Source organism: Nelumbo nucifera, chromosome 3 (genome assembly GCF_055504915.1).
Source record: "Nelumbo nucifera cultivar China Antique chromosome 3, China Antique-T2T, whole genome shotgun sequence".
In the NCBI taxonomy this organism is placed as follows: Eukaryota; Viridiplantae; Streptophyta; class Magnoliopsida; order Proteales; family Nelumbonaceae; genus Nelumbo; species Nelumbo nucifera.
The window spans coordinates 29,303,489-29,330,899 of record NC_142651.1 but is presented as its reverse complement, the minus strand read 5'-3'; the positions used below and the strand labels follow the sequence as shown (position 1 = coordinate 29,330,899).

At 41.3% G+C, this 27,411-nt stretch overlaps 1 protein-coding gene across 3 annotated transcripts; it reads right to left on the bottom strand.

Moving 5' to 3' along the window:
- Positions 1-53: 53 nt before the first annotated feature.
- Positions 54-26,780, bottom strand: LOC104609303 (uncharacterized). 3 transcript variants are annotated; one of them, XM_010275620.3, is made up of 6 exons: positions 26,364-26,778; positions 24,904-25,038; positions 24,623-24,707; positions 24,049-24,143; positions 755-922; positions 54-650 (listed from the first exon to the last, which is right to left on the bottom strand). In XM_010275620.3, exons 1-6 carry the CDS (start codon positions 26,728-26,730, stop codon positions 481-483), a joined length of 1,020 nt encoding a protein of 339 aa, XP_010273922.1. In that variant the 5' UTR covers positions 26,731-26,778; the 3' UTR covers positions 54-480. The 3 variants fall into 3 exon arrangements, with proteins under 3 accessions (XP_010273922.1, XP_010273989.1, XP_010274064.1); XM_010275687.3 differs by lacking the exon at positions 24,623-24,707 and having other exon boundaries at positions 24,894-25,038; positions 26,364-26,780; XM_010275762.3 differs by lacking the exons at positions 24,049-24,143; positions 24,623-24,707 and having other exon boundaries at positions 26,364-26,780.
- Between the last annotated feature and the right edge of the window lie 631 nt (positions 26,781-27,411).

Genomic DNA, 27,411 nt, shown 5'->3' with positions numbered 1-27,411 from the left:
TTTAAGTGTCATATGTCAAAGTAAGATTTAATCACATGGAATACATTAATCAATGGGAGAACTAAAGACCACAAAGAAAACTTTCCTGAATGTTATGTCATGTATGTTTACACCTTATTATAGTAACTGGATGGATCATAATGTCCCTGAATTTCCAGTCTCATGACGATTACCCACTGGACCTTTACACGCCTATCTATGGCCTGGCTTCAACCAGATCAAAAACAGTATTATTGCTTTTACTTCATAAAATTCAAATCGAGTTAAAAATAACTCTGCCCAGTGCCCAAGTAATTAATAGTTATAACACATTAAATATATTAAACTAAAAGATCCCCTCAATGTATCAAAATTCTTTTATGTGAGAGAAAGAATGCAAAAATTTTCTCCTCCATGTTCTAGGGTTCTTGATCGGACATCATTCCTGCTACCCATAGTTGGGGCATAAAACACCATCGTGGATGCAAATGGCAAAATCTTCTACTGCTCTATGGATTTAATCCTTGAAGACTCTCCAACGGCTTCTTCCATTCTTGCATACCAGTCACCAATGCGAGTGTTCTCCACCATATCTCTACCAGACTTCAAGTATCTGATGGGTCTTAGAACTCCAAACACGGCAAGATCTGCTAAATTAGGCTTGGAGCCACCTGTAGACATGAAGAATGTGCAGAGGTTAACTAGGTTGGGATTAAAACAAGGAGTTTGGTGTGGATATCCTACTGATTAAGTAAGATGAGGTTAAGTTACAGACCAAGAAAATCCCGACCATCTAGAGCATCCACCCATGTTTCAGCGGCTTCGTACAATGCTGCACGTTCATCAGTTATGTTATATTTCTTCTTCAGATTCTTGGAGACAAAGTACATAGCTGCAGCTCCAGCATATTTCACTGATAGCCTCTCTGTAAAGCTGAAATTTCCTGCATTTTAGCAGATAATTTTTAAATGACATGTAAGACTAACAGATTAGCATTTCCAAAACTTTACGAGGCATATATTTCTTCCCATAAATGTAGGGTAAGAATCATTCTTTGATCAAATTAGTCGATTAAATATGATTTCATCGGTGTAGGAAGATCTTGCATATTGCATATACGCATTATCTGTTTAAAGGTAGGTTACATTATCTTACATATTGCATCGATGTAGGAAGGTCTTACATATGACTTCATCTCTGTGCTACTTTGTTATGATGCATGTTAAAGCTACAGGAACAACAATGCTTTAGAAACATTTCTTTTCTGTAAGACTTTGTGACGGAATCTTGGGCAGTTAAAATACAACATGACTAGAAAAACTATAAAGAATGCCTTTGTCGACCAAGGGTTGGCTTGAATAGTTGACAAAATGAGATAATGTTGTCTGAGATGGTTTGGACGTGCACATCAGAGACCAATGACCATAACAAATTGAAGGCTTTACAAGGACAAAGAAATCATGTGCAATGTAGTAGTGGGAGACATAAGGACACAAGTAAACAAAAGACAGCCATAAATAGAGGGAAATGTAAATCAGATTTCATGTAATTGACCACAAAAGGTTGCAAAAAGCGCAATCAATTTAAGGCAAAGAAGAGAAAGGAAAGAGAACTAGGCAAAGAAAATCCGATCTAAAAGAACTAACAAAGTACAATTGATTGCAAACATTGCTGCCACAATATTCTCTTAAGTTGATGCCATGATAATTTAGGCAACACCATCCCTTGTGTTTTAGCTCGTCTTTCCTTTGGTCAATTAATCCCTTGTTAACCATTTAATTCATTGAATTAATCCATTGATTCTTTTCCTTTATTTGATTTGCTTGTCTTTCCTTTTGTTTCTTATATTTCATGGTGCTTGTTAGCTTGATCCTTTGATTAGTTTTTGGTTGATTTTTTTTACAAAATATATTACTGAGGTGATAATCCTAAGGATAATTGCTTGAATAATCTTACTAAAATGAGCCAAGGTGGATGTGTGTGCACATATTGACAGTTTTTTTCTTAAACAAAAAGCACAAGGCCTTAGATTGAGTGAACAGCCAACTGCCCCACCATACATAACAGCTCTCCCTAGAAAGAGAAAATAGAGGATGTGGAGTAAAAAGGAGTGAGGTTGACAGAGGATTGAACACCACCCACAAATCATAAAAAGCAACTAAAAAGAAAAATATATGTAGACCTTTCTTCAAAAGTTTAAAAAAAAGAAAGAAAAAGTGAAAAACTGTCCTCTAGATATAATGCTCCTCCTTACACCTGATGGTGCTAGCAATGAAACCTTAGCCTCAATACACTAAAGCTATGTTTGGTTTTAAGGAAAAAGTAGGGAAAGGAAGGGAAAGGTAGGGAAACCTTTACAAACCTCGTATAAGTTTCCTCACTTTTCCCTACCTTTTCCTTCAAACCAAACATAGTCTAAAGAAAAGAAGATGTTCATGAATGAAACATGTAGATGAATTTTTCTTATGATATCAAACAACGCTCATGTTCCCTTTCAACTATTACCATCCTGTCTAGGATGAATCTAATAGCACCATTTAGATTCCAAATGTGTGAACAAGATTCTCCTGAAAAGAGCACAGAGAGATGGCCTTTTTTGGACTAACACCCACCATAGTTAAGTTTTAGTCTCTGCCTTGCTCCAAAAGTCTGGCCTTTGATCAAATGCTGATTTCCCAAAGCCTACAGCTCCTATAAAAGAGGCTATACCCCCTCCTCCCACTTAATCATCTTTTGCTTAATACCCGCATCTTCATCTTTATTCTTCTCTACCTATATCAGTCATGATACGTGACTTAGGAGAACTCACCCCTAAAAGCTAGCTGTTAGAGGGAGGGAACCAAGCACATATATACCCCACAACAGCATCCCATTCTACCAATGTGGGATGCCTCACATTAGCATCCCATACTACCAACATAAGACAACTGGATCGTAACATCCCACCACGCTTCCACAGTCCCGGCGCTCACGCAGGCTGGCTTTGCACTAGTCCACCTAGTCCCGGCTGAACAGTGCAATACCGACGTCACCGTCATCCTTCTCAAACCCAAGGACACCTTATACTCACTTGAGACTTGAGATAGCCAATCATGTTCTATAAGCCTAGGGCTATCAGATTTGTCTATCTATTCCAATTAGCATAGCGGACCATGAACGATCTATTCTGAGATTAAAAAATTCTAGGCCTTTATTCTGGCATTCTGCATATTAATGCTGCTAGGGTACAAATTAAGGTTAATCTGCAAAAGACCCTCATTATGATTCTAAGAAGGTTTGGATCAAAATGGGAAAATGAGGGGGTCTGCCAAATTACAAATATCTATGGTCCTCCAGAAAATAGCCAAAGAAGTGAGCTCTGGGAAGATTTAGCAAGCTCTATAGGGCATCTTGATTGTCCTTGGGCTATTGGAGGGGATTTTAATGTGACTTTGTCGTCTGAAGAAAAAAACACGAGGGGAAGAAGAACAAGGGCAATGAACATGTTTGCTAACTTTCTAAACAGATTTAAATTAATGGACTTGCCGCTGGTGGGTGCTAATTTCACATGGACAAACAATCAGGAATCTACTACGTTGGTTAGATTGGACAGGTTTCTGGTTTCTTCTGATTGGGATGAGTTGTTTCCCTCCTTTAAGCAAGTTGCTCTTCCTAGACCTGTCTCAGATCATAGCCCCATCCAGTTAATTTGTGGCTCCATAGAGAAAATCAAGGTCCCTTCCAGATTTGAAAATGCATGGTTGGAGGATGAGGGTTTCCTGCCTTTGCTGAACAAATTCTGGAATGAGTGTCAAGTGAATGGCTCTAGCTCCCACATCCTAGCCAAAAAAATTGGGGATAATTAAAGAAAAAAATCAGAATTTGGAAGCTGGAGAATAGTTTGTCCTTGGAGACTGAAAAAAGGGCTTGTCTCAAGTGTGATTGAAGAGGTGGATAGAGCTGAAGAAGTTGGTCAGATTTCTCAAGAGCAAAGGCTGAAAAGATGTCAAGCCAAGGTGACATTTGATAAACTAGCTGTTAAAGATGAAATTAGGTGGAGACAGAGAGCTAAATCTACTTGGCTCAAGGTGGGGGATAATAATAGTGGCTTCTTTCATAAAATGGCCAATGCTCGAAATAGAGTTGAGGAGATCAGCAAGTTAGAGTGTGAGGGTAGAATTGGTGAACCGGTTGCTGAAATTAAAGCCTTGGCCTCTGCTTTTTATAAGAAGTTGTATAAAGAGCCCTGGCCGGTTAGATCTCTCCCTGTTCACACCCACTTCAAAAGGCTCTCTGATGAGCAGAAAGCTTATCTTGAAGGTCCTTTCACTAAGATGGACGTTAAAGAAGCAATTAATAAGATGGAGGCAGAGAAATCTCCTGGGCCGGATGGTTTGACAAGCCTGTTCTATGTGGAAGTGTTGGGAGTTCACCAAACAAGATGTGCTAAATGTGTTCTAGACTTTCCATAGTAGTGCCTCCTTGCAGAGAAGTCTAAATGCCACATTTATTTCTCTCATTCCCAAAGTGGTTGGGGCAGTTAACATCAAGGACTTTAGACCTATTAGTCCTCTCAATAGCTTTTACAAGATTTTGGCTAAAGTTCTGGCTGAGAGGATGAAAAAGGTCCTGTCTAGTGTGATATCCGAAAATCAAAGTGCCTTTTTCCTGGGAGACAGATGTTAGGACAGTGTGCTTATTGCAAATGAGCTCATTGACTATAGGAGAAGAACTAGGACACCAGGCCCGATTTGCAAATTGGATATTGAGAAAGCTTATGACCATGTGAATTGGAGATGTCTGGATTTTGTACTTGCAAGAATGAATTTTGGGCAAAAATAGAGGAACTGGATGAAAGTTTGTGTTACTTCCCCTAAGTTTTCAGTTTTGGTCAATGGACAAGTTACAAGCTTCTTTGAGAGCTCGAGGGGTATTAGACAAGGGGACCCTCTTTCTCCCTTGCTCTTTATATGTCTTATGGAGGTGCTGTTTCAGTTTAGTAAGGTGGTTGTTTCTGATGGTCAGTGAGAGGGTTTTGAAATCAACACGGGCGGGGGAGGTGCACATGTTACAGTTCACAGATGATACTTTGTGTTTTATTGATGCTTCACAGGATCAATCGGAGAGTATGCTTGGGATCCTATGATGGTTTGAAGTGGTATCTGGACTCAAAGTAAACTTGGGGAATAGTGTTCTACTTCCAGTGGGCCAAGTTGACTGTTTGGATGAGTTGGCATAGGTCCTTGCCTGCCACGTGGATCATCTTCCTGGGAAGTATTTAGGGCTCCCTCTTGGGGCCAAGTGTACCTCGAGTGCTATCTGGGATCTAGTGGTAGAAAGGGTGGAAAGGAAACTAGCATCCTGGAAAGCTAAGTATCTTTCCTCAGGGGGTAGAGTTACTCTCCTAAAAAGTACTCTTTCAAACCTTCCCACTTATTTCTTATCTCTCTTTCCCATCCCTTCTAAAATAGCAAGGAAGTTGGAGTCCCTTCAGAGGAATTTTCTGTGGAGAGATTGGGAGGAAGAAAGAAAAATCCATCTAGTTAAGTGGGATCAGGTTTGCCTCCCCGTGGAGGATGGAGGCTTGGGAATAAGGAAGTTGAAGGTTTTTAACTCTTCTCTTCTCAGAAAATGGCTTTGGAGGTTTGGTGTTGAGAGGACTGCCTGGTGGAGGACCCTAATTGCATCTAAATATGGGGTGGACTGGGGTAATTGGAAATCCTTGGATCCTTTTCAGAGCTGGGGTTGCTCCCTTTGGAAATGAATCATGAAATACTTTCCGGTTTTCTCTGATGGCCTAGCTCTCAAGATTGGTAGGGGAGATAGGTTGAAGTTTTGGAAGGACTCCTGGTGCTTAGATATTCCCCTGGCTGAAGCTTATCCTCTACTTTTTCAATGTGCCAACAGCCCTGAAGTCTCAGTTGCTGATTCTTATGAGGTGGTTGGGGAATCAATCTCCTGGTGCCCCCTCTTCAGACGAAACCTTTTTGATTGGGAGATGGATCAGCTGTTGGATCTTCTACAACTGTTACGGCAATCTATTTCGGTTAATTTGAAGGATGAATGGAGGTGGAGATGGAGTGGTGATGGTGTTTTTACTGTTAAATCTTTAGCTTCAAAACTGAGTAGATCAAACACATCTGATTTCCCAAGTAAGCAGGTGTGGAACACTGTCAGCCCATCTAAACATAATTTTCTGGTTTGGGTGATGACTCTAAATAAGTGCTTGTCAAGAACTAATTTGGTTAGGAGAGGGGTTCAGGTTTGAGATCTTAATTGTGGCCTCTGTGGGCTCTTGCCAGAGACAGCTGATCACCCGGGCATCCGCTGTTCGATCTCCGCAAGAGTTTGGGAGCACTTTCTCAAGGCGGCTGGTCTGTTGGGTCATGCCTGGCTCTGTCAAGGATCTTTTATACTGCTGGAAATTACCTGGCTTGAAGAGGAAGGGTAATCTGATCTGGAGAACCATCCCTGTGGCTGTTTTGGTGACCTTATGGACTGAAAGAAACAACAGGATTTTCTGCAACAAAGTGAGAAATCTAATGGACTTAATTCAGACCACTGTCTAAACTTGCTTCTTGGTTGTCCGTCTCCCCTGAGTTTAAATCTCAGAATCTATTTCATCTGCTTTGTACTCAGTCTATTTGGAGTCTGTAATTTGCCCTCTTACAGTGTGGGGCTCCAGGAAGTAGTTTTGACTTTTTCATTTTTCATCAATAAAATTTTTTAACTTACCTTCTAAAAAAATCGTTTGGCAATAGACTGGTGGGTGGCGAGTGTCAGATGTTTCTTACCGAAGGAGGGGGAGATTTACTCACCGGAGGAAGTCTGGCTTGAAGTCTTTACTCTGCCTTTGCTGCTATTGTGTCCTAGCGTGATGAAGGGGATTGGAAACTAGTGTGTGGGTTTCCTAGGTACAAATGATTCTGCAGAGGAGCTAAAAATGTGTGAATGGGTTCATATTAAGGTAAGAGGTGGGGGAGTGATTCTGGAAAAGGTAGAGATTGTGGTGAGAGAGGCTTCGTTCTGGGTTTGAATCTGGCAAGAGAGAAGGCCAACAGTGGAGACGAAGAGATTGGTAAAGAGGAGGGTAGGGAATAAGGACTTAGGAGGAGTTGGACTGGGTTTAGAAGCAAGCAAAAGTGTAAAACAATGGTGATCAAAGAGGAGGTGGAGGAGAGCAACAACTTGGGGAGATTGCCAAAGAGGAAGGAGACAAACAGCCAGCAACCCATAAAAGAGACGGGTCCTAAGGAGCCTCGGTTGGGCACTTATGCCAAGACTAGAAAACAGCAGGTCTCTCCTAACCGTCCGATCGCCTCTAATGTTAACAGTCAAATTGGGAGTGAGGTTCAAATTTTAAATCCTCAACAAGGTCAGGCGAGAATATTGAAGGTGGCTTTAAACGAAGTTCTTATGGAATATCTAAAGGATTTGAACTTGTTTTCAGCTAGAGAGGGTCTAAAGTTTGGTTGTCAAATGGAAGAGAGGTCTAGAGATGCCAATTTGATCCGTCCTCGTGGGGTCCCGCTCTGCTCCGCCACAGTCGGGCAGGTTTTTTGACTACTTATCGGAGTTCAGGGAAACCCGAAACTATAGGGATCAAAGACGGGGGGGATGGTATTTGTCCACCCCGCCCAACATATATATTAATATATGTTATATCATATTATAATATTATATTTTATATTTTATTTTATTCTATTATATAATATAATATAATATAAAGTAGTTCTAGATAGATTTAAAAAAATAAAAAATAAATTTATAAGTATACAAGTAGGAATGGCCGGGGTGAGGCAGGGCAGAGCAAACTTGGGGATCCCCGTTCCCTACGGGGATGGGGATGGAGTTAGAATTTCTTGCCTTGCTGGGGTTCAAGGCGAGGCATTTGTGTTCGGGGTCAAGGACGGGGCAAGCAAAACTCGGCCCCGCCCCGCCCCGTTGCCATTCCCAGAGAGGTCGTTGGGAGAAAATTAAAGGGTTTTCCAAGGAGGGGAAGCAAGGGGAGGAGAGGTAAATGTGTGTATTCGAATCGGAGAAAAATTACCAATCAAACTGGTCAATGGGATTCAAGCCCAACCACTATGTAATCCATTTAGGGTGGACCGAGTAAGGGGTGGCCCCTAACCTTTATTTGGTCCAGATTGGCTAAGTGAACCAGACCAAAAAGTTAACAAAGGAAGGGGTGGAAGGTTCAAGTAGGGAGATCATTCAATAGAAAAAGCCCTCGCTGGAGAGATGCCATAGAAGAGGATGAACAAGAACAGAACTCTACTAGTGGCGTTGATTCCAATAGAGGCAAAGCCAACTAAGGTTATCCCTTTGGAAATGGTGGAAAATCTGGAAGAGATTGTATGAACGACACAACTTTCAGGGGAAGGAACTCAAAATCAGGTGTGTAAGCTCTTTTAGGATGAGGAGGGTTTTAGAAGTAAGAAGGAAGTGCTAGAGTTGGCTTCGTCGGAGGTGGAAAGTAGAGGGGGGTGTAGTGGGAAAGGGAGAGGTGTCAAGTCATCTTCCGCTTGGGTGACTTCAAAATTATTGGGTTTGGGTTAATTTCTAGGTATGGACGAGGAAACAATTAGATACCTTGAAGGTATAGAGAAGAGGCAATTGGAAGAGAAAGGGAAACTGAATGCTAAAAGGGGTAGGAGCTTGTCTAGGAAAAGCAAAGGCATGATGAGGCTGTCATGGGGTTTAAATGAGAAGGCTGAAAAGGGGGAGGGTTCATCGAGGGGAGAAGGAAAAAAGGTGTAGGAGTTGGAAGGAAGGGGAAGGGGTGAAGTTGTAGTTGTTCCTTGAGTGTTTGGAAGGGAGATGAAATTGAAATTGTGGAATGTGAGGGGTTTAGGGTCTAGAAGGAGGTTGGTAGTTCATGATTTGCTCAAAAGATGGAATTCAGATGTGTTGCTAGTCCAGGAAACCAAATTAGAAGTGGTGGAGGTTGCAGTGATCAGGAGTGTCTGGGGGCAAGGGCAAGTAAGATGGGTTAGCAAACTGGTGAGGGGAAGTGCAGGGGGTTGTTAACTTTGGGGGATAAATTTAAGTGTAAGCTTATTTCTTCTCATGTTGGTGGTTTTGGAGATAGAGGGGGGTACATTGTGTCAATTTACAAATGTTTATGGTCCAACAAGAAAGTGAAGCAAGGGAGAGGCCTTGGGATCTGTAGAGAAAACTGATGTGGGCCCCACGGCTGTGGTCCCCACCCCGTTCGTAGGACAGCATGTGCAACTATTATTAGTCATGTCAGTGTTAGTTGATAATCAGCTTGTTATTTCAGTGTGTTATTTATTTCAGTCTTTTATTTGTTTTTTTCTTGCCATGTAAGTATTAAGGCAGTCCTGTCCTTTCCCTTATGTACTGAACATAACCTATAAATATTAAGAGAGTGGTGGCGGCAGATTGATTGAATCTGTTCCTCCTTTCAAACCTTTGTGTACTTCTGGTTCTTCTCCTCTTTTCCTCCTTCTCCTACTTTTCTTCTACCTTTCCTAAATCTGAAATCTGTTAGGATTCAAGGCTGATTGTAGTCTTGATCGACTACTTGGTATCAGAGCCAAGATTAGGGCTTCTCATGTGAGTTTGATCCAGCCGACCACATGAGAATTGCCTAGGGCTGGAAGAATAGAGAAAAAGCTCTCTTCGGCTGATTTTTGGAGGTTATCTACAGCAGCAGTCCAAAGATTGGATCGAATCTTTGATAACCAAGAAGAATCAGAGGAAGAGAAAAGGATCAAGATCAGTCCTTGATCAGTACTAAGGCGGTGATCAGAATTTCAGAGGATTTCTGTTCAAGATCAGTTTATTTCAGGCAACGTTGGAAGGTGGCGATCAGAATTCTCTGGGTAAGTTTTATTTTTTGTTTCTCTTGAGATTGCTATCAATCAAGATAGGTTGGACCTATCTAGGAGGAGCGGCCGAACTCTCCTATTTTCTTGGAAAGTGTTCGTTTTAGGGTTTTCTCTCAGAGGTGATCTGTTTTTAGGGTTTGACATCAACCCTACGGCAAGACCTAACTGTTGGGCCAAACTCTCCTATTTTCTTGGAAAGTGCTCGTTTTAGGGTTTGCTCTCAAAACCCTAATTCTGTTTCAGCAGTACAGATTGCTCTCTAAGTTGGTTTCAGACCTGTTTCTTGGCTTTGAGTTTTTTTGGGGGGTGAGAACTTGTACGGACTACATATACTGTGATTGCCGATTGGTTTCAGATCAGACCTGCACTGGTTTCATACTGATTTCTGATTGTGATCGACTGTTCAAGTGCTGTTTTCTATTGTAATAACCCTAATAGTTCTTAACTACTGATTCTTGACCAAGAATGGAGTTTAAAATCAGGGAGAAGGTGTTTTTGGGAACAGCGGTCATGGTAGTACATCTGAGACTGGGTTTCAGATTACAACTGTGAGATTTGACGGGTCCAATTACTTGGAATGGACCCAATCAGCCATGATGGATATTGGGGTAAGGGGAAAACTTAGCTACCTCTTGGGAGATGTGAAAGAACCTTCCAAGGAGGATCCAATGTATACCAAGTGGGTTCAAGAGAACTACTTGGTTATGACATGGCTATGCAACTCTATGCAGCCACATATCAACCGAAATTACTTGTGGGCAAAGACAGCCAAAGAGATATGGGATGTCATGAAAGAGACCTATTCCCAACCCCTTAACGTTGCCAGAGCCTATGAACTGAAGTGTGAAATGAATAGTCTTAAACAAGGAGAGAAACCAGTATCTGTCTACTTCTCTACCTTGAAATCCCTGTGGCATGAAATTGACCATCTAGAAACTCTTGAGTGGGAAAGTCCCAAAGATGCACAGACTTATAGAAAGCAAGTCGAGACCAATAGGGTGTTTGAATTTCTGGCTGGCCTGAATACAGATTATGACATTATGAGGCAACAGATACTGACCAGAGATAGTGTGACCCTCTCTCAAGCATACTCCCTGGTGCATAGTGAAGAGACCAGGAGGAAAGTTATGATGCAACATCAGCCTTTTTCCCCAGCCCTGGCAGCTGTTAAACCTAAGTCAGGAGGTGATACAGAAAGGGACAGGAAGAAGGAAGATAAACGGGATCTGGTATGTGAACATTGCAAGAAACCCAAGCATACGAAAGATACTTGTTGGAAGCTGCACCCTCATTTAGTCCCAGCAAAACTAAGAAATAAGAAGGGTAATGCTCATGTGGCTGTGAATAATTTTACATCCTCGTCAGGCACAAAAGGCACACCCCTAGAGACCTTAGCCGTTGTTCGGGCTGCCCTTATACAGTTGGAAAAGGAAGTTGGGAGTTTAGCTTAGTCATCTCAGTCACCATCAGCCCCTGCCACATCTGCATTTGCTCATTCAAGTACTCGAGCCTCAGCTTACCATACTTCGGCTCCAAGTAATACTAAACACTGTTGGGTAATAGACTCAGGTGCATCCGACCATATGACTAGCTTGCCATCGTTGTTCACTACATATCACTTATCATCTGGTAGAGATAAAGTATCCATTGCTGATGGCTCTCTTGTTCCCATTTCTGGCAAGGGTGACATCAAGTTATCTAATACTATCTCTTTATCCTCAGTCTTGCATGTTCCTAAACTTGATACTAATCTGCTTTCAGTCAGTAGTATTACCAAACATATGAATTGTTCAGTAACTTTTTTCCCTGTCTGATGTGTTTTTCAGGACTTGGAGACGAGGAAGGTGATTGGGACTGGCCGTGAGACGAATGGGATCTATCTGCTCGGAGAGAGTTCTCATTGGAAAGAGCTAGTGGATAAGAAGTCCTTTGTTTCTCAGTTTGTGAGTCCGGTTATGCTTTGGCATAATCGATTAGGTCATTTATCTTTCCGGTCTTTGAAGTGTCTGTTTCCTACTTTATTTGAGTCTGTTGAGATGTGAGAGTTGTGAGCTTGCCAAACATTGTAGAACATCTTATTCTTTGAGTAATAAAAGAAGTAATAATTCTTTTGATATTGTGCAAACTGATGTTTGGGGGCCATATCACATCCCTTCTATGGGTGGGTAAAGATATTTTTTGTTGTTTGTTGATGACCATACCCGTTTTTCTTGGGTCTATCTTATGCGTTCTCGAGATGAGGTTCCCACTCTGACCCAAAACTTTCATCAGATGATTCTAACCCAGTTTGGGGTCAAAATCAAAGTCCTCAGATCTGATAATGCAAAGGAATACTTTGCTAAGCCTTTGACCTCTTACCTACTTAATCATGGGGTTATTCACCAGAGCACTTGTCCTCATACACCACGGCAGAATGGGGTTGCCAAGAAGAAGAATAGGCACATCTTGGAGGTGGCTAAAAGCATTATGTTTACCTCCAATGTACCTATTTGTTTCTGGGGTGATGCTATCCTCACGGCAGTATATCTCATTAATCGGGTTCCTTCTCGGGTCCTTGATATGAAACCTCCTTTTACCCTTCTATACCCAGACGAGGAGTTGTTTACTGTTCCTCTTAAAACCTTTGGTTGTACTTGTTTCGTTCAGCTTCTCGAGCCCTCTCATTCCAAGTTTGACCCTAAGGCCTCCAAATGCATTTTTCTCGGTTATGCACAAACTCAAAAGGGTTATTGCTGCTATGATCCTGTTTCAGGGAGGAAATTTGTCTCGATGGATGTCACCTGATTTGAGGAGACACCCTATTATCCTAGGGTTTCTCCACAGGGGGAGCGCAGTGAGAGTGGGGTTAACACATCTGAGGTTGTTCCTTTACCCATTCCATTGAGTGATGAAGGTTGTAATGGTGAGGGTGGTCAGAGAGATCAAGAGTTGAAAGTCTATCACAGGCGATGCAGGCAGGTTGATCCCGGTCATCAGCAGTCCAGGCCAGCTCCAGTTCCTTCTGCGGCTCCAGATCCAGGTATTACAGTCCCAGGGCCCACTGAGATACCTTCCACTGTTGCTACTTCCCTTCCTACGGATGACCTTGACCTTCCTATTGCCGTCCGCAAAGGGAAACGGCATTGCACCACATCTACAGCTCACTGCATTTCCCAATTTCTATCCTATGATCGTCTATCTCCCTCTTACAGGTCCTATCTCACTTCCATTGCCGATATCCCTATCCCCAGAATTGTGCAAGAAGCCTTATCAGTTCCAAAGTGAAAAGATGCAATGAAAGTTGAAATGGATGCCCTATAGAAAAATAACACTTGGCAGCTAGTTGATCTACCCAAAAGAAAGAAACCAATTGGATGTAGATGGGTATTTACTGTGAAGCATAATGCTGATGGCTCCATTGAAAGGTACAAAGTCCGGTTGGTTGCGAAGGGGTTCACTCAGACTTATGGTATAGACTACATGGAGACCTTTGCCCCAGTAGCCAAGATGACCACCATCCGAGTTCTATTAGCCCTTGCAGCAAGTTATTCTTGGCCCATGTTCCAGATGGATGTTAAAAATGCTTTTCTGAATGGAGACTTACAGGAAGAGGTCTACATGCAATTGCCTCCTGGATTCTATGATACAGAGACAGGTAAGAAGGTTTGCCGACTGAATAAGGCATTGTATGGATTAAAGCAGTTCCCTAGAGCTTGGTTTGATAGATTCAGACTAGCCCTTAGAAAATTTGGTTATGTACAGGCCCAGTCAGATCATACACTGTTCATTAAAAGGGTGGACTCTTCTTTGACCCTGCTTGCTGTATATGTGGATGATATTGTAGTGACAGGGAATAATAGTAGTGAGATTGAGTCCCTCAAACAACTCCTTCATCAAGAGTTTGAGGTGAAAGATCTTGGTGCACTGCGGTACTTTTTGGGTATTGAGGTTGCTAGATCTAAACAGGGAATCTTTATCTCTCAGAGAAAATATGTTCTAGATTTGTTGGCGGAAACTGGAAAGTTAGGTGTCAAGCCTGCCGATACACCCATTGAACAGAATCACAAGATTAGTACAGAGGGTGGGGAGCCTCTTGAAGACAAAGTTATGTTCCAACGGTTGGTTGGAAAGCTCCTGTATCTCTACCTCACTCGGCCAGATATCAGTTATGTAGTCAGTGTTGTTAGCCAATACATGCATTCCCCTAGAACTACTCATCTTCTTGCAACAGAGAGAATATTGGCATACTTGAAGAGATGCCCAGGTAGAGGTATACTGTTCAAGAACAATAATCACATGAAGGTGGCGGTCTATACGGATGTTGATTGGGGTGGGAGTGCTGATGACAGGAGGTCTACCTCTAGATATTGTGCCCTTGTGGGAGGTAACCTTGTCTCTTGGAGGAGTAAGAAACAAAGTGTTGTTTCCCGCTCTAGTGCCGAAGCTGAATACAGGTCAATGGCTAACGGAGTGGATGAAATCCTATGGCTCAAATCACTACTTGAAGAGTTGATTATGAGAAGCCCTTGATGCTGTATTGTGATAATCAGGCGGTTATTAATATAGCCCACAATCCGGTGCAACATGACAGAACTAAGCATATCGAAGTTGATCGACATTTTGTCCGAGAGAGGGTCTCATCACAGGAAGTGTGTCTCCCGTATATCACCTCTAACATGTAGCTCGCAGATCTCCTCACCAAGGTTGTACCAAGGAAGAAGTTAGAGGCAGACCTATTCAAGTTGGGAATGACAAATATCTATTCCTAACTTGAGGGGGAGTGTAGAGAAAACTGATGTGAGCCCCACGGCTGTGGTCCCCACCCCGTTTGTAGGATAGCATGTGCAACTATTATTAGTCATGTCAGTGTTAGTTGATAATCAACTTGTTATTTCAGTGTGTTATTTATTTCAGTCTTTTATTTGTTTTTTATTCTTGCCATGTAAGTATTAAGGGCAGTCCTGTCCTTTCCCTTATGTACTGAACATAACCTATAAATATTAAGAGAGTGGTGGCGGCAGATTGATTGAATCTGTTCCTCCTTTCAAACCTTTGTGTACTTCTGGTTCTTCTCCTCTTTTCCTCCTACTTTTCTTCTACCTTTCCTAAATCTGAAATCTGTTAGGATTCAAGGCTGATTGTAGTTTTGATCGACTACTGGATCATTTGGCAAAAGCTAGAGGTTATTTCACTCTTCCTTGGATGATAGGGGGGACCTTAACGTTGTCAGATTTTTGGAAGAGAGATATGGAGGAGGTAGGAGATCCAGAGATATGAGGCAGTTTGCTGATTTTGTGAGTCAATTTGAGCTCATAGATTTATACCTGACGGGGGAACAATTTATGTGGACAAAGAATCAAGAAAACCTAGTGTTGGTGAAGCTAGACATATTCCTGATCTCCACGTGGTGGGAGGATCTTTTCTGAATCTGAGACAAGTGGCTCTCCCTAGGCCTGTTTTAGATCACACTCTCATCCAACTAATTTGTAGGAATCAGGTGAGCAGAAAAAACGCCATTTAAAATGGAAAACACCTGGTTTGAACTTTGAAGAAGAAGATTTAATTCATTTTTAAATGTCTAGCGGTCTGAAGCTCAGGTGGAAGGGACAAGTTCTTTCATTCTAGCGAAGAAGTTGGGTGTTGTCAAGGAAGCTTTGAAGTCTTAGAAGGTGGAGAAGTTAGGTAGCTCAGATTCAGAAAAGAGAGAGTGCTTAGAGACAATTAAGGAGGTGGATCTGGCTGGAGACCTATTACAGAAGAAGAGAGGAGAATAAGATGAGTTAAAATGGAACAAAGGGCAAAAGTGAAGTGGTTTAAGGCAGGGAACAAAAACTCAAGATTTTTCCATAAGATGGCCAGTGCAAGGAATAGAGTAAACTCTATCGGTAGGCTAGAGCATGACTCTATGGTGGGAAAACAATGGCTTGAGATGAAAAGCATTGCTACTAGATTTTTCTCTGACTTGTTCAAGGAGGTTTGGGTAAAAAGGCCTTTGTCAATTGGTATAAATTTCAAAAGATTATCAAAGAGATTTAGAAGCTCCTTTCTCTAAGAGGAAATCTGGCAGGTGGTAAAGAAGCTAGATACTGAAAAATCTCCGAGTCCGGATGGGCTCACCAATCTTTTCTATAAGAGCTGTTGGAAGGTGGTGAAAGAGGATATGCTGAAAGTCTTCCATCGAAATACCTCACTGGAGAGGAGTTTAAATGCAATCTTCATTTCCCTTATAACGAAATTAAAAGGGGCAACAAACATTAAGGATTTCAGGCTGATCAGTTTGTCCAACAGTTTTTATCAAATATTGGCTAAGGTGTTGGCCAAGAGGTTGAAAAAAGGTGCCTAGTAGTGTGATTGCTAAGAACCAATCTACATTTGTAATGGGTCGTCAAATGTTGGGTCTACATTTATGATCACCTTTGAATCTCCTTCAATCATCAACTTCCTAATCCCTGCCTCCCATACGTTTTGGACCCCAAATACAGCTGCCTTTAGTTCTGCACCCATGAAGTCCCCTTGCCCTATAGACCCAGAATACAAGACACCAATTTTCCTTCACCATTTGTTATTACACCTCCCATTACAGCAGCACCCGGATTGCCAATACAGCTCCCATCAAAATTCAATTTGAATAAACCATCCATTGGAGGTTTCCATTTTACCATATGTTTCTTCTTTGCTGAAGATGATGCAGGCATTGCACCCCACTATTGTTCACCTGCCTGATGGAGATCCTAACCAACTTCATCCTTCAGGTGGGGGATGTGGGGATTTGGGAGGGGTTTGAAGTGGTTCCTGGTGGAGAAAGAGTGCAGCTCCTTCAGTTCGTTGATAATGCTCTATGTTTTTTTTTTTTTGTGAGAAGAGGTAAAGTATTGATTCATTAAAAACAGAAAAAGGAAACCCATGGGAAATGTGGAGAACATTTCCAATGGATGTAGGGCATCTACTGGAAAGGAAGAGCAATTACTAGTGATGTAGGGCGTCCTAAGCTGGTTTGAAGTGGTGGCAGGTTTGAAGATCAATTGGAGTAAAAGTAGCCTAATTCCAGTGGGAAATGTGGAGAACATTGATGTTTTGCTTTGGCTAAGACACCTGCATGCCAAGTGAGTTTTCTACAAACTAAGTACCTGGGCCTCCATCTGGGGGCTAAATGTAGCTTGTCTCTGATCTAGGATCCAGTTCTGGAGTGTCTAGTAAAGAAGCTTGCTTCCTGGAAAGCTAAATACTTGTCCCTGGGTGGTAGGATCACCCTCTTAAAGAGTTCCCTCTCTAACCTGCCTTCCTTCTACTTGTCCCTCTTTCCAATCCCAGGGAAAGTGGTCCAAAAAATAGAAAAGTTGCGGAGCAATATTCTGTGGAAGGGTGGGGAGGAGGAAGAAGAAAAACAGCCTTTTGAGAAGAAAGGACTGTTTAAAGTTGCAAAAATTCAAAAGAAAGTAGCAGAAATCAGAGTTCAAGAGGAAAGAAGAAGAAGGTGGAGGCAACTTGGGTACAAAGAGAGAGATTTTCGAACATAATCTCTTCTCTTACTCCCTTAATTCTATTTCATTAAGTTAAACTTCAGTAATTTACAGAGAAGCCCCTAGTTGGGCAGAAAATTAAAAAGACATAACATAAAAAAGAATAAAGCCCAGATTAAGGCCCATTACAACAAAGAACATAAAAGATAAAAAAGGATAAATAGCCTATGGGCCATTCGGGCCATCTTCTCTACACTCCCCCTCAAGCTGAACATAGATGTCAATCATGCCAAGCTTGCTAGTATCATGTTGAAATTTAGCCTTGGGAATGCCCTTGGTGAGAGAATCAGCTAACTGTCCTTCAGAGGTGATGAAAGGTAGACACACTTCTCCAGAAGCCACTCTTTCTCGAATGAAGTGTCTGTCAACTTCAATATGCTTAGTTCTGTCATGTTGCACTGGGTACATGAAGAGCAGAAGGAAGAACCAAGGAGTCTGTAGCCTTGATGGTTCCCTTGCCAGAGATAGGGGCAAGAGAGCCATCGGCTAGGGTGATTTTGTCACGTCCAGGAAATAAATCATATGAAACAAACAAAGTAGAAAGGCTAGTCATATGATCAGAAACACCAGAATCAATAGTCCAAGGGATTCTACGATTACCTAAAATGGTTGCATGATTGGCAGAAGCCCATATACCTAAATGAGCAAATGCAGAAGAGGTTGAATTTCCTAAAGGGTTGGAAGAAGAGGTCACATCCTCTAGGTGACTGATTATCCTCCCAAACTTCTCATATTCTGCCTTCATAGCTGCTAACTGCTCACTAGCCGTCATCTCTTCAGTTTGGTATCTGTTACTATCTGTACCAGCAGCAACATTGGCACTCCCTGCCTTTATATTATCAGACTTCTTCTGAAACTGAAGTGGTAGGAGCTCAGGATGCAATTTCCAGCACTTGTCTTTAGTGTGTTTTGGTTTTTTACAGTACTCACAGATAATCTCTTTCTTCCCTGAGCTACTTGAAGTCCCTGCAACCCCCTTGGGTTTCACTCCCATATTAGCAAAGTGATCATTTAGACCAGCCCCTTGGACCTGGACACGTCTTTTGCTTTCTTCACTACTTGCCAAGGCATATGCTTGAGACAGTGAGACATTATCCTTGGATAAAATATTTTGCTTTGTAATGTCGTACTTTGAATTTAGTCCTGTCAAGAACTCAAACACCCTGTTTCTCTCAACTAGTTTTTTGTAGGTCTTGGCATCATTAGTGGTGTCCCAGGCTACAGCTTCTATCAAATCTATTTCTTGCCATAAAGACTTCAATGTTGAGAAGTATACAGCTAATGGTTTCTCCCCCTGTCTCAAATTCTTCACATCACTTCTCAACTTGTAAACCCTGGCCACATTATTTTTTTTTTATCAATAACATCAACTTCATTAAATTAAGAGAAGAGGGGGAAAATAATACAAAGGGAGATAAAATAACTTAGTTCCCCAAAAACAGAAAACACAGGGAATGCACTCCTCTTCACCCAGCTGTACTGAATCTCAATGTCCCTACCTAGCCATAAGAACTGTTTTTTCTCATTGTTAAAGTTCCACAAACCACTGTCCTCTGTCTTCAACCAATTAATCACCACCTTCGAGTCACCTTCCAGAATCAAACGACTAATATTTAAATCTTTTGCTCTTCGAATTCCTTCAAGCGCTGCAAGGATCTCAGCCCTAAGAGAGTCACCTTCTCCAATAGGGCCAGAGAATAAAGCAATAACAATCCCTTCCTCATTCCTGAAGACTCCTCCAATCCCAGAGGGCCCTGGATTCCTTACACTGCTGCCATCAAAATTCAGCTTTATAAAGCCCGAGGGGGGAGGGGACCAGAACGGACAAAGAGTCCTCTTGCATCTAGCAGTGAAAGCAATCTTTTTCCAGTTTCTTAGCAAGTCATCCGTAGGACAATCTGAAAACAACTCCAAAGATTTTAGCCAGTGGACCGCTCTTATAAGGATTCGATCTAACAAATTTTCCAAAGTTTTTTCCTTGTCAGAAAATGTGTGAGTTTCTTTCTTCCAACAAAGACCAGCAAACCGCTGCCCTAATACACCTCCACATAGTCTTCCCTCGCTTCTTAGGCCAACTGAAAAAAGAAGGAGAAAACAAACCTTGGACAGTCTCCGGAGGATACCAAGAACACCCAAAATGGGAGAAAACCCACTCCCAAACAGATTTAGCAACCTTACAAGAGACCATGAGGTGGTAGCCAGATTCCCCATCAGCTCTACAAAGAGCACATCTATTAGGAAGTAGACAATAGTTGGGTCTCTTTCTTTGGAGTAAGTCTAAAGTGTTGATTCTTTCCAGGAAAATTTCCCAACAAAAAAAAAACCCACCCGAGGAGGAATAGGTCTGCTCCAAATTTCCTTAACTGGAAAGGACAACCCCAGGGGGGTAGGAGGCTGAGTTAAGGTTTCAAAGAAAGAAGCACAAGAAAAGGTACCAGAGCTAGAAAGGGTCCAAAATCTGGTATCTTCCTTAGCAGGGTTTAGGAAGACACCCTCAAGGGAGGCTAACAGAGCTATCAGGCTATCCAAGTCCGTATCCCTAATTGCCCTACGCAGGCCAAGGTTCCAACCAAAGCCCGAAGTGGAAGCTGAAGAGACTAAGAAAGAAGAAATGGGTTCATTTTTCAAGTCTGAAAGAGCATACAAGGAAGGAAACTTGTCTTTCAGAGGAGAATCCCCGACCCAAAGATGTTCCCAGAAATTTATTCGGTTACCAGAGTTTAGACCATACCTGATCCAATGGGAGAAAACTGGAAGCAGATTGTGGATGGATTTCCAAGGAGAAGCAGCTGAAGCCCTTGCCAAGATTCCAGGATCCCAGCCATTGTAATCCAGCCCATGAATGCTAGCCACAATCTTAGTCCACAACTTATTCCTTTCCAGAGAGAACCTCCACAACCACTTCCCCAGAAGAGTCATGTTCCTTTTCTTGAAATTACCAATCCCAAGACCTCCTTGTGTTTTACACCTAGAGACCACCTCCCAACTCACCCTATGATCTCTCTTCTCCTCTCCAGGCTCCCAGAGAAAGTTCCTTATTAATTTTTCCAAAAGATTTGAAACCTTTGAGGGGATCTTAAACACTGACAGAAAGTAAACAGGAAGGTTAGCTAGGGTAGATCTAATGAGAGAGACTCTTCCACCTAAAGAAAGATAACTCCTCTTCCAGGCCGCTAGCCTCTTCTCAAACATCTCCACTACCGGAGCCCAAAAGCTAACACTCTTAGGATTATCTCCTAAAGGGAGGCCCAAATAAGTCAGGGGCCAATCCGTAATGGCACAACCTAGCTCATCTGCAGATTCCCTTAGGTCTCTTTCGTTCACATTCACTCCCGCCACACAACTCTTGTCAAAGTTTACCTTGAGGTTAGATATCTGCTCAAAAAGTTGTATTGTCAACTTTAGATTCCGGATCCAACTGAGGTTCCTCCTTCACAGAAAAGGATAGTATCATCTGCAAACTGTAGAAGAGTTAAGGGAACCTCCTCCCTTCCTACTCTCCACCCTCTTATCAGATTCCTCGAGTCTGCTCTATGGATCAATCGCCCAAACACATCAACAATAAGGGTGAAAAGAAAAGGGGAAAGAGGATCTCCTTGTCTTAGACCTCTCAACAACGGAAAGAAGTCAACCACAGTCCTGTTCACCAGGATAGAATAATGGCAAGTCCTAACACAGCCCCAGATCCACTTGCACCACCTGTCACCAAAACCAAAACTCATCAACACCTCCATCAAGAAAGACCAATCAACCAAGTCGAAAGCCTTCTCCAAATCCAATTTGCAAACCACTCCCTTCTTCTTTGACTTTCTAAAGCTCTCCAAGCTCTCATTTGCAATGACGATCTGATCGGTGATCTGTCTTCCCTCCACTAAAGCACTTTGGTTGGGTGCAATAATAGAGGGGAGCACCTTCTTTATCCTGAGAGACAGCACCTTTGCAATGATTTTGTACAAGCTAGTCACCAGACTAATAGGTCTAAAATATTTTGGTTGAGAAGCATCTTTCTTCTTTGAGACTAAGGCAATGAAAGTTGGGTTCAAGCCCGGGTTTATTACACCCCTCCTATGGAACTCCAAACCCTAGCCACATTTAATTTTTGGGAATAGGTTTCAGCAACACTATCCCAAATTTCCTTTGTTGAATTCATCCACAAATAGTGTTGACTAATTTGTGGTTGCATTGAGTTCACAAGCTATCCAATAACAGTATAATTTTCTTGCATCAACTTTTCATATGATGGATCATCTTTCGGAGGAGCCTTTTTGCTCCCGGAGATAAAACCCCATTTGCCTCTACTACAAATATGAATTTTTACTGATTGTGACCAAGCCAGATAATTAGTTCCATCCAACTTGACTATGGACACAACCAGTAGAGAGTCTACAAAGGCTGCTCCCGGAACCTGTCCAGATTCAGCAACATGCTTGTTTTCAAAGTCTGAGGAGTTCATCTTCTTAAATACTTCAAAATGACTTCAAACAACTTCGAATAACAACAAATGAAGACAGAACAAAAACTGTGTTGTGAGCCAACCTCTATGCAACCGTACCAGTAACCTGCGTCACACCCGGAAGCTGGGAGAAACAAAGAAAACTCAATCGCTCCTTGTAGACTTCACAAAACACCAATCCACTTGATTCGATCTTCAAGAAGAAGAATGAAAAGGCCTTCAGTCACTGAGCGCCCAGATCAAACTCCCTATGGGGCCCGCAATCAAATTTCTTCAGAAAATTAGGGTTTCGGGCAACAAACTTGAACCTGTCAAGAGGACGCCAAAACCAGTCCCCTTCTCTCCAGAAACCACTAACAACTGGACTGAAATAGGTTTCTTTGACTATTCATATGATTCAGTTCTCCATACACATTGTGTATGGGAAAAAAAGGTGAAAAAAGAGAGAAAAAACGAGCCTGCTCTGATACCAAGAAGAAAAACAGCCTTTTGAGAAGAAATGATTGTTTAGAAAGTTGCAAAAATTCAAAAGAAAATAGCAGAAATCAGAGTTCAAGAGGAGAGAAGAAGAAGAAGAAGTGGCGGCAACTTGGGTTCAGAGAAAGAGATTTTCGAACATAATCTCTTCTCTTATTCCCTTAATTCTATTTCATTAAGTTAAACTTTAGTAATTTACAGAGAAGCCCCTAGTTGGGTAGAAAATTAAAAAGACATAACATAAGAAAGAATAAAGCCTAGATTAAGGCCCATTACAGCAAAGAACATAAAAGATAAAAAAGGATAAACAGCCTATGGGCCATTCGGCCCATCTTCTCTACAGAGGAAAAAAGATCCATTTAGCTAATTGGGATCAGATTTGTGCTCCAAAGGATCAAGGACGCCTGGGGATCAAGAGGCTGAACCGTTGAAGATATTCAACAATGCTCTGTTGGGAAAATGGATTTGGAGGTTTGGGATGGAAAGAGGAAGGCGGTGCAGAGATAATAACTACTTCATCGTTGCCCTCTTTAGGTTGCTCATTGTGGAGGAAAATTATGAGCATATCCAAGTTTCAGCACAGGGCTTAGCCCTAAGTTGGGCAATGGTGAAAGGCTGGCCTTCTGGAAAGACCCTTGGTGCAGCAACTACCCTCTCTCAGAGTTGCTTCCACAGTTGTTTCAGATTGCTGAGTATCAAGATGCTGCCATGGCAGACTGCTACGAGTTTAATGGAAGGTCAGTAATCTGGTGCCCTTCATTTCGAACAAATTTTCAGGGATGGGAGATTAACTTGCTGAGATGCTTGAGCATGTCTCAGTCCAGGCTGTGGACACAAACAGCAAAGACAGTTGAAGCTGGAATTGGAATGCTGATGGACTTTTTTCAGTCAAAATTTTTGCTCTCATGCTTTCAGAGAGAAATCTTATTGATGTGCCTGCTTCCAGAATTTGGAATCCTATTTCTCCCTAAAGTAAATCTGTCTAGAAGAGGGGTGCAGGTCCCTAACCAGATGTATGTGTTGTGCAAGCAGGCTTTGGAGGAAATTAATCATCTGTTCCTCCATTGCTCTGTCACCTCCTGTCTCTGGTAGCACTATATCTCAGCACTGGGATTGACTTGGGTAATGCCTGGAACAGTGCTGGATCTTCTTTGGGGCTGGGAGGTTAAAGGACTCTAGAAGCTGGCTAGCAGTGTGTGGGTCTCTGTTCCAGCTGCTGTGATAAGTGCTATCTGGACTGAAAGAAATAGCAGGCTTTTCCAGAAGACTTTTAAGGAAGTGGATGATTTAGTATCTTTCTCTTTTGGGAAGCTGGTTTCCTGGGTGTTGGCTGCAAAGGAATTTCAGCAGTTTAACCTGGGGGTGCTGTTGAGGTTTTGGAGTTTGTTGGAGCTGTAATTTTTTCAGTTGTTGTTAGTGCTCGTCCAAGCTGTTTTCCTTGGGGGGCTTGTTGTACTCTATCTGTGTTTTAATAAAATTACATTACCTATTTCCAAAAAAAACTGTATAATTCACCAAAAAATTTTGAAAGTTTATATTCCATCCAGTGGGTTCAATTACCAAATCATGCAAGCTTACATTCACCAGTAATTTAAACTCCTTGGCATAGTGTTGGATAAAGCATCACATTAGGAATTAAAAAAAAAAAAAAACAGCCTAAGCACTTTTTTTCCTACAGAGTTCTATATTTATTTTTACCTCTTTTAACCTATGAGAAATGTTAGCAGGAACAAAGGGGGAAAATAAGAAATAGACAAAACCCTTTGCAGTATCTTCTGAAAAACAAGGGCTGTGATATGTTTCTTACCATTGCTTGTGATATAGTCAAAGGACTCAAGAGCCTCAGAAGTAGTCCTGTATATGTTTGGTGATAAGATATGCACCAAGTGATTATCCACCCACCTACATTATGGAAAGATGGATTATCAACCTCCCCGATGCAACACAAGGTAGGTTTTTTTATTAGATTTTAAATGATAAGCTTCAAGAAGAAGAAAGTAAAAAGACTAAAGACTTAAATTAGTCTCTCTTTTTCTTTTTGATCAGCAACTGAAAAGGACTTCACTAGATAAGAGAAAATATCATTACAACCAAGTGAGCCTCTAGTAGGCTAGCTTCACTAGCCTACCCAACAATTTGATGTTAATATCAAGTATGAAGAAGTAGAACCTAAAACATGCAACAAGTAATGGAGTATGTTTTCTTTCAGGAACAATGGAGTATATGCATCAAGAAAAAGCATTTAGAATATTAAAAGTCATAACAACTACCAATTCCCACCATGAACAGGACATACTGGAAATTGTAGGGATAGACTCTAGGCAGAAGAGTTGGATAAAACTATTAGCAACTGACACCCTGAAGAAACAAAAGAACCACACCTGCGCCACTTTCTCTCTTCATCATCAGAAAGAGAATCAACAGATTTGTCAGGATTAATCCTCTGGGCCAGTTTGTCAATTATATCTGCACAATCATCGATATCCAGTTTTGGATAACAAATAGTAACTCAAACTCAAATGTTTGGATATGCTCTTTACCGTGTCTGTCTGATTGTTGGAGAAATAAAATGCCTACTATCATATATATTTCTATCATGAGTTAAAGAACAGGAATTTGCTTGAGAAAGAAGTAATAGGAAAGGAAAAATACAAGACAAAACCTGATGAATCAACCAGCTGTTCGCCATCAACTGTCAATATTGGCACTTTCTTATAATCTGACCATTTTATCTCTTTTTTACTGAGGGGGTTCACTTCCACAACTTTGTATGGTATATGATGATAGTCTAGAAATGCTGAGAAAAAAAAAAAAAAAAAGTGGAAAAACATCACCAAGGAGATGACAAGCCAATCAACAAAAATAAATAATTAATTAATTAAAAGGAAATGACCTCCAAAGATGTTAAAGTAACAAAAGAAGAAAAAACAAGGACTAACCAAATAAATATATATCACAGCAAAGGGATTTCTTCAAAACCCTAAATTGGAATTTTTGGACCTGACATTATGTCTAAGATAAATATAAGATAAAAATAGAACTGCATACTAAAAATATAATAAGTTATTTAAGGAAATTTAGTAGTATTTGTATTTAGTAACAGCTCTGTAACCAGTCTTCTTTTAAATCAGATTCATTATTAACAGTCCAAACTAAACAACAGAATAAATAAGAAATTCTGTGAAGATCAAACCACTGAAATCCTTCACATTATTTATATTTATATCCCATAACTTATCTAATTACACTTCAACCAAACAGTTATAGATCATATTACCCAGAATACAATTTTTCTTTTTTTCTTTCTGAAGAAAAAGATAAAGTATTATATTAAAGATCAAAAACCAAAGTACATGAGATGATGTACAACAGCAAAGAAGGGATCTGCATAGATACCACACCAGCAAAGAACTTTCACTATACATAGAATTTATATGGACACCCATTTTTGCTAGCTCATCAGCTAATGAAATTAACTCCCTAGGAATCAAGTAAATTTTTGCAGTCATTGAACCCAAAATGCCTCTAGCCTCAGCCAGAAAGTGTGCCAGCCTCCAAGGACCCATCCTTCTTTTTTTTTTTTTTTTTGATCAATAAGGACCCATCCTTCTCGCCCAACTATTTTGTTGTGTTTGCAGAATCTGCTTCAATGATTAGGAAAGAAATGCCCAGGTTTTTGGTTAACCAGAATACAAAATTCACCATCTATTTATTGGTAATAGATGAGAAATCCTTCCCATTCCTTGTATTTATAGCCCCTACCTTCTCTAAGCGCACTTCAATCACTAACCTGAAGACAAGATACATCATATGCCTATTGGCAATAGATAAGTGTTATAGCGCCATTAATTCTACTGAGAAAATCCAATGCTCGAAATCATAGAACGTTATCACCAATCCAAAAAAAAATTATAAGAATTACTTAACATACAGAACCGGAAAAAAGTTAATCATAACTTTGTCCAATTATCTTATTTTTAATTTATACAACAATCTACCAATTCGACAAAATTTCTCCATTTAACTTCCAATAGATCCAAAGCAAACGCCTTCAAACACCAAAATTAAATCGAACTGAATAGTTGTTTGGGAAGGGTAGTTAGTCGAAGAAAAGAAGTATACCTTTGACCTTGTTGCAAAAAGGGCAAGCTTCGTACTGGTAAAGGACAACCTCCTTAGGGAGGAACTCAGGCGATAGTGGTTCTTTAGCGTATACCTCCGGTATGACTGCAGAAGCGGCTACGGAGAAGGAGATAGCTCCGGCGAGCCCCAAAGATACGGCTCGAGTGGATCGCCCGAGGCAGGCGGCTATGCTCTGCAAGAACCACCGCGAGGGACCAGCTGAGCTGCTACTACTGTTGTACAACGCCACCTGGAGAAGTCTGTTTTGGACGCCGGCGGTGGTGGAGGAGGCAGCAGCTAAGGACTCATGCGCTGTGAGCGTAGCTCGCCCCACTACGTAAGAGGACAGACTCTGAGCCCTTCTCATCGTGTCAAAATATCAACGGAGAAACCAAAATGAACAAGGCAGATCAACGCCCCCTTAAATCAGATTTTAGAGCTTAACAACCCTGAACAGATCAATTTATATCGGTTCCGATTTTTCGACTTCCTCGAACACCGATTTTAACCGGCACGAGTCACGAAATATCGCGTTACCATAAAACGACAGCCTTTCTTTCTCGTCGTTTGATAATAGGCTGAAGGCTTGCAACAACGTTATAAGACTCGACGGCTCACAAAACCGAAAAAGCCACAACGTCACGGATCATACGGTCTGACCGTTAGGTAAACTATAACTCAATGACTCGTGATGTCATAATTGAGGAGTTCAAATACAAATATTTACGGTGTAAATATTTGCAAACCTGTAATTGGTCCAAACCGATTTAGGCTCAAACCAATTCTATAGTAAATAATATATAATGGTTTTTTGTTTTCATAATTTTTTTTAAAGCCTAAAAGGGTAAATTTAATACACATTGTATAAGATAATTTTGGTTTCAACGGAGAAACCAAAACGAACAAGACGAGGCAGATCAACGCCCCCCTAAATCAGATTTTAGAGCTTAACAATCTAACAAATGAACAGACCAGTTTATATTGGTTCCGATTTCCCGACTTCCTCGAACACCGATTTTAACCGACACGAGTCACGAAATATCGCGTT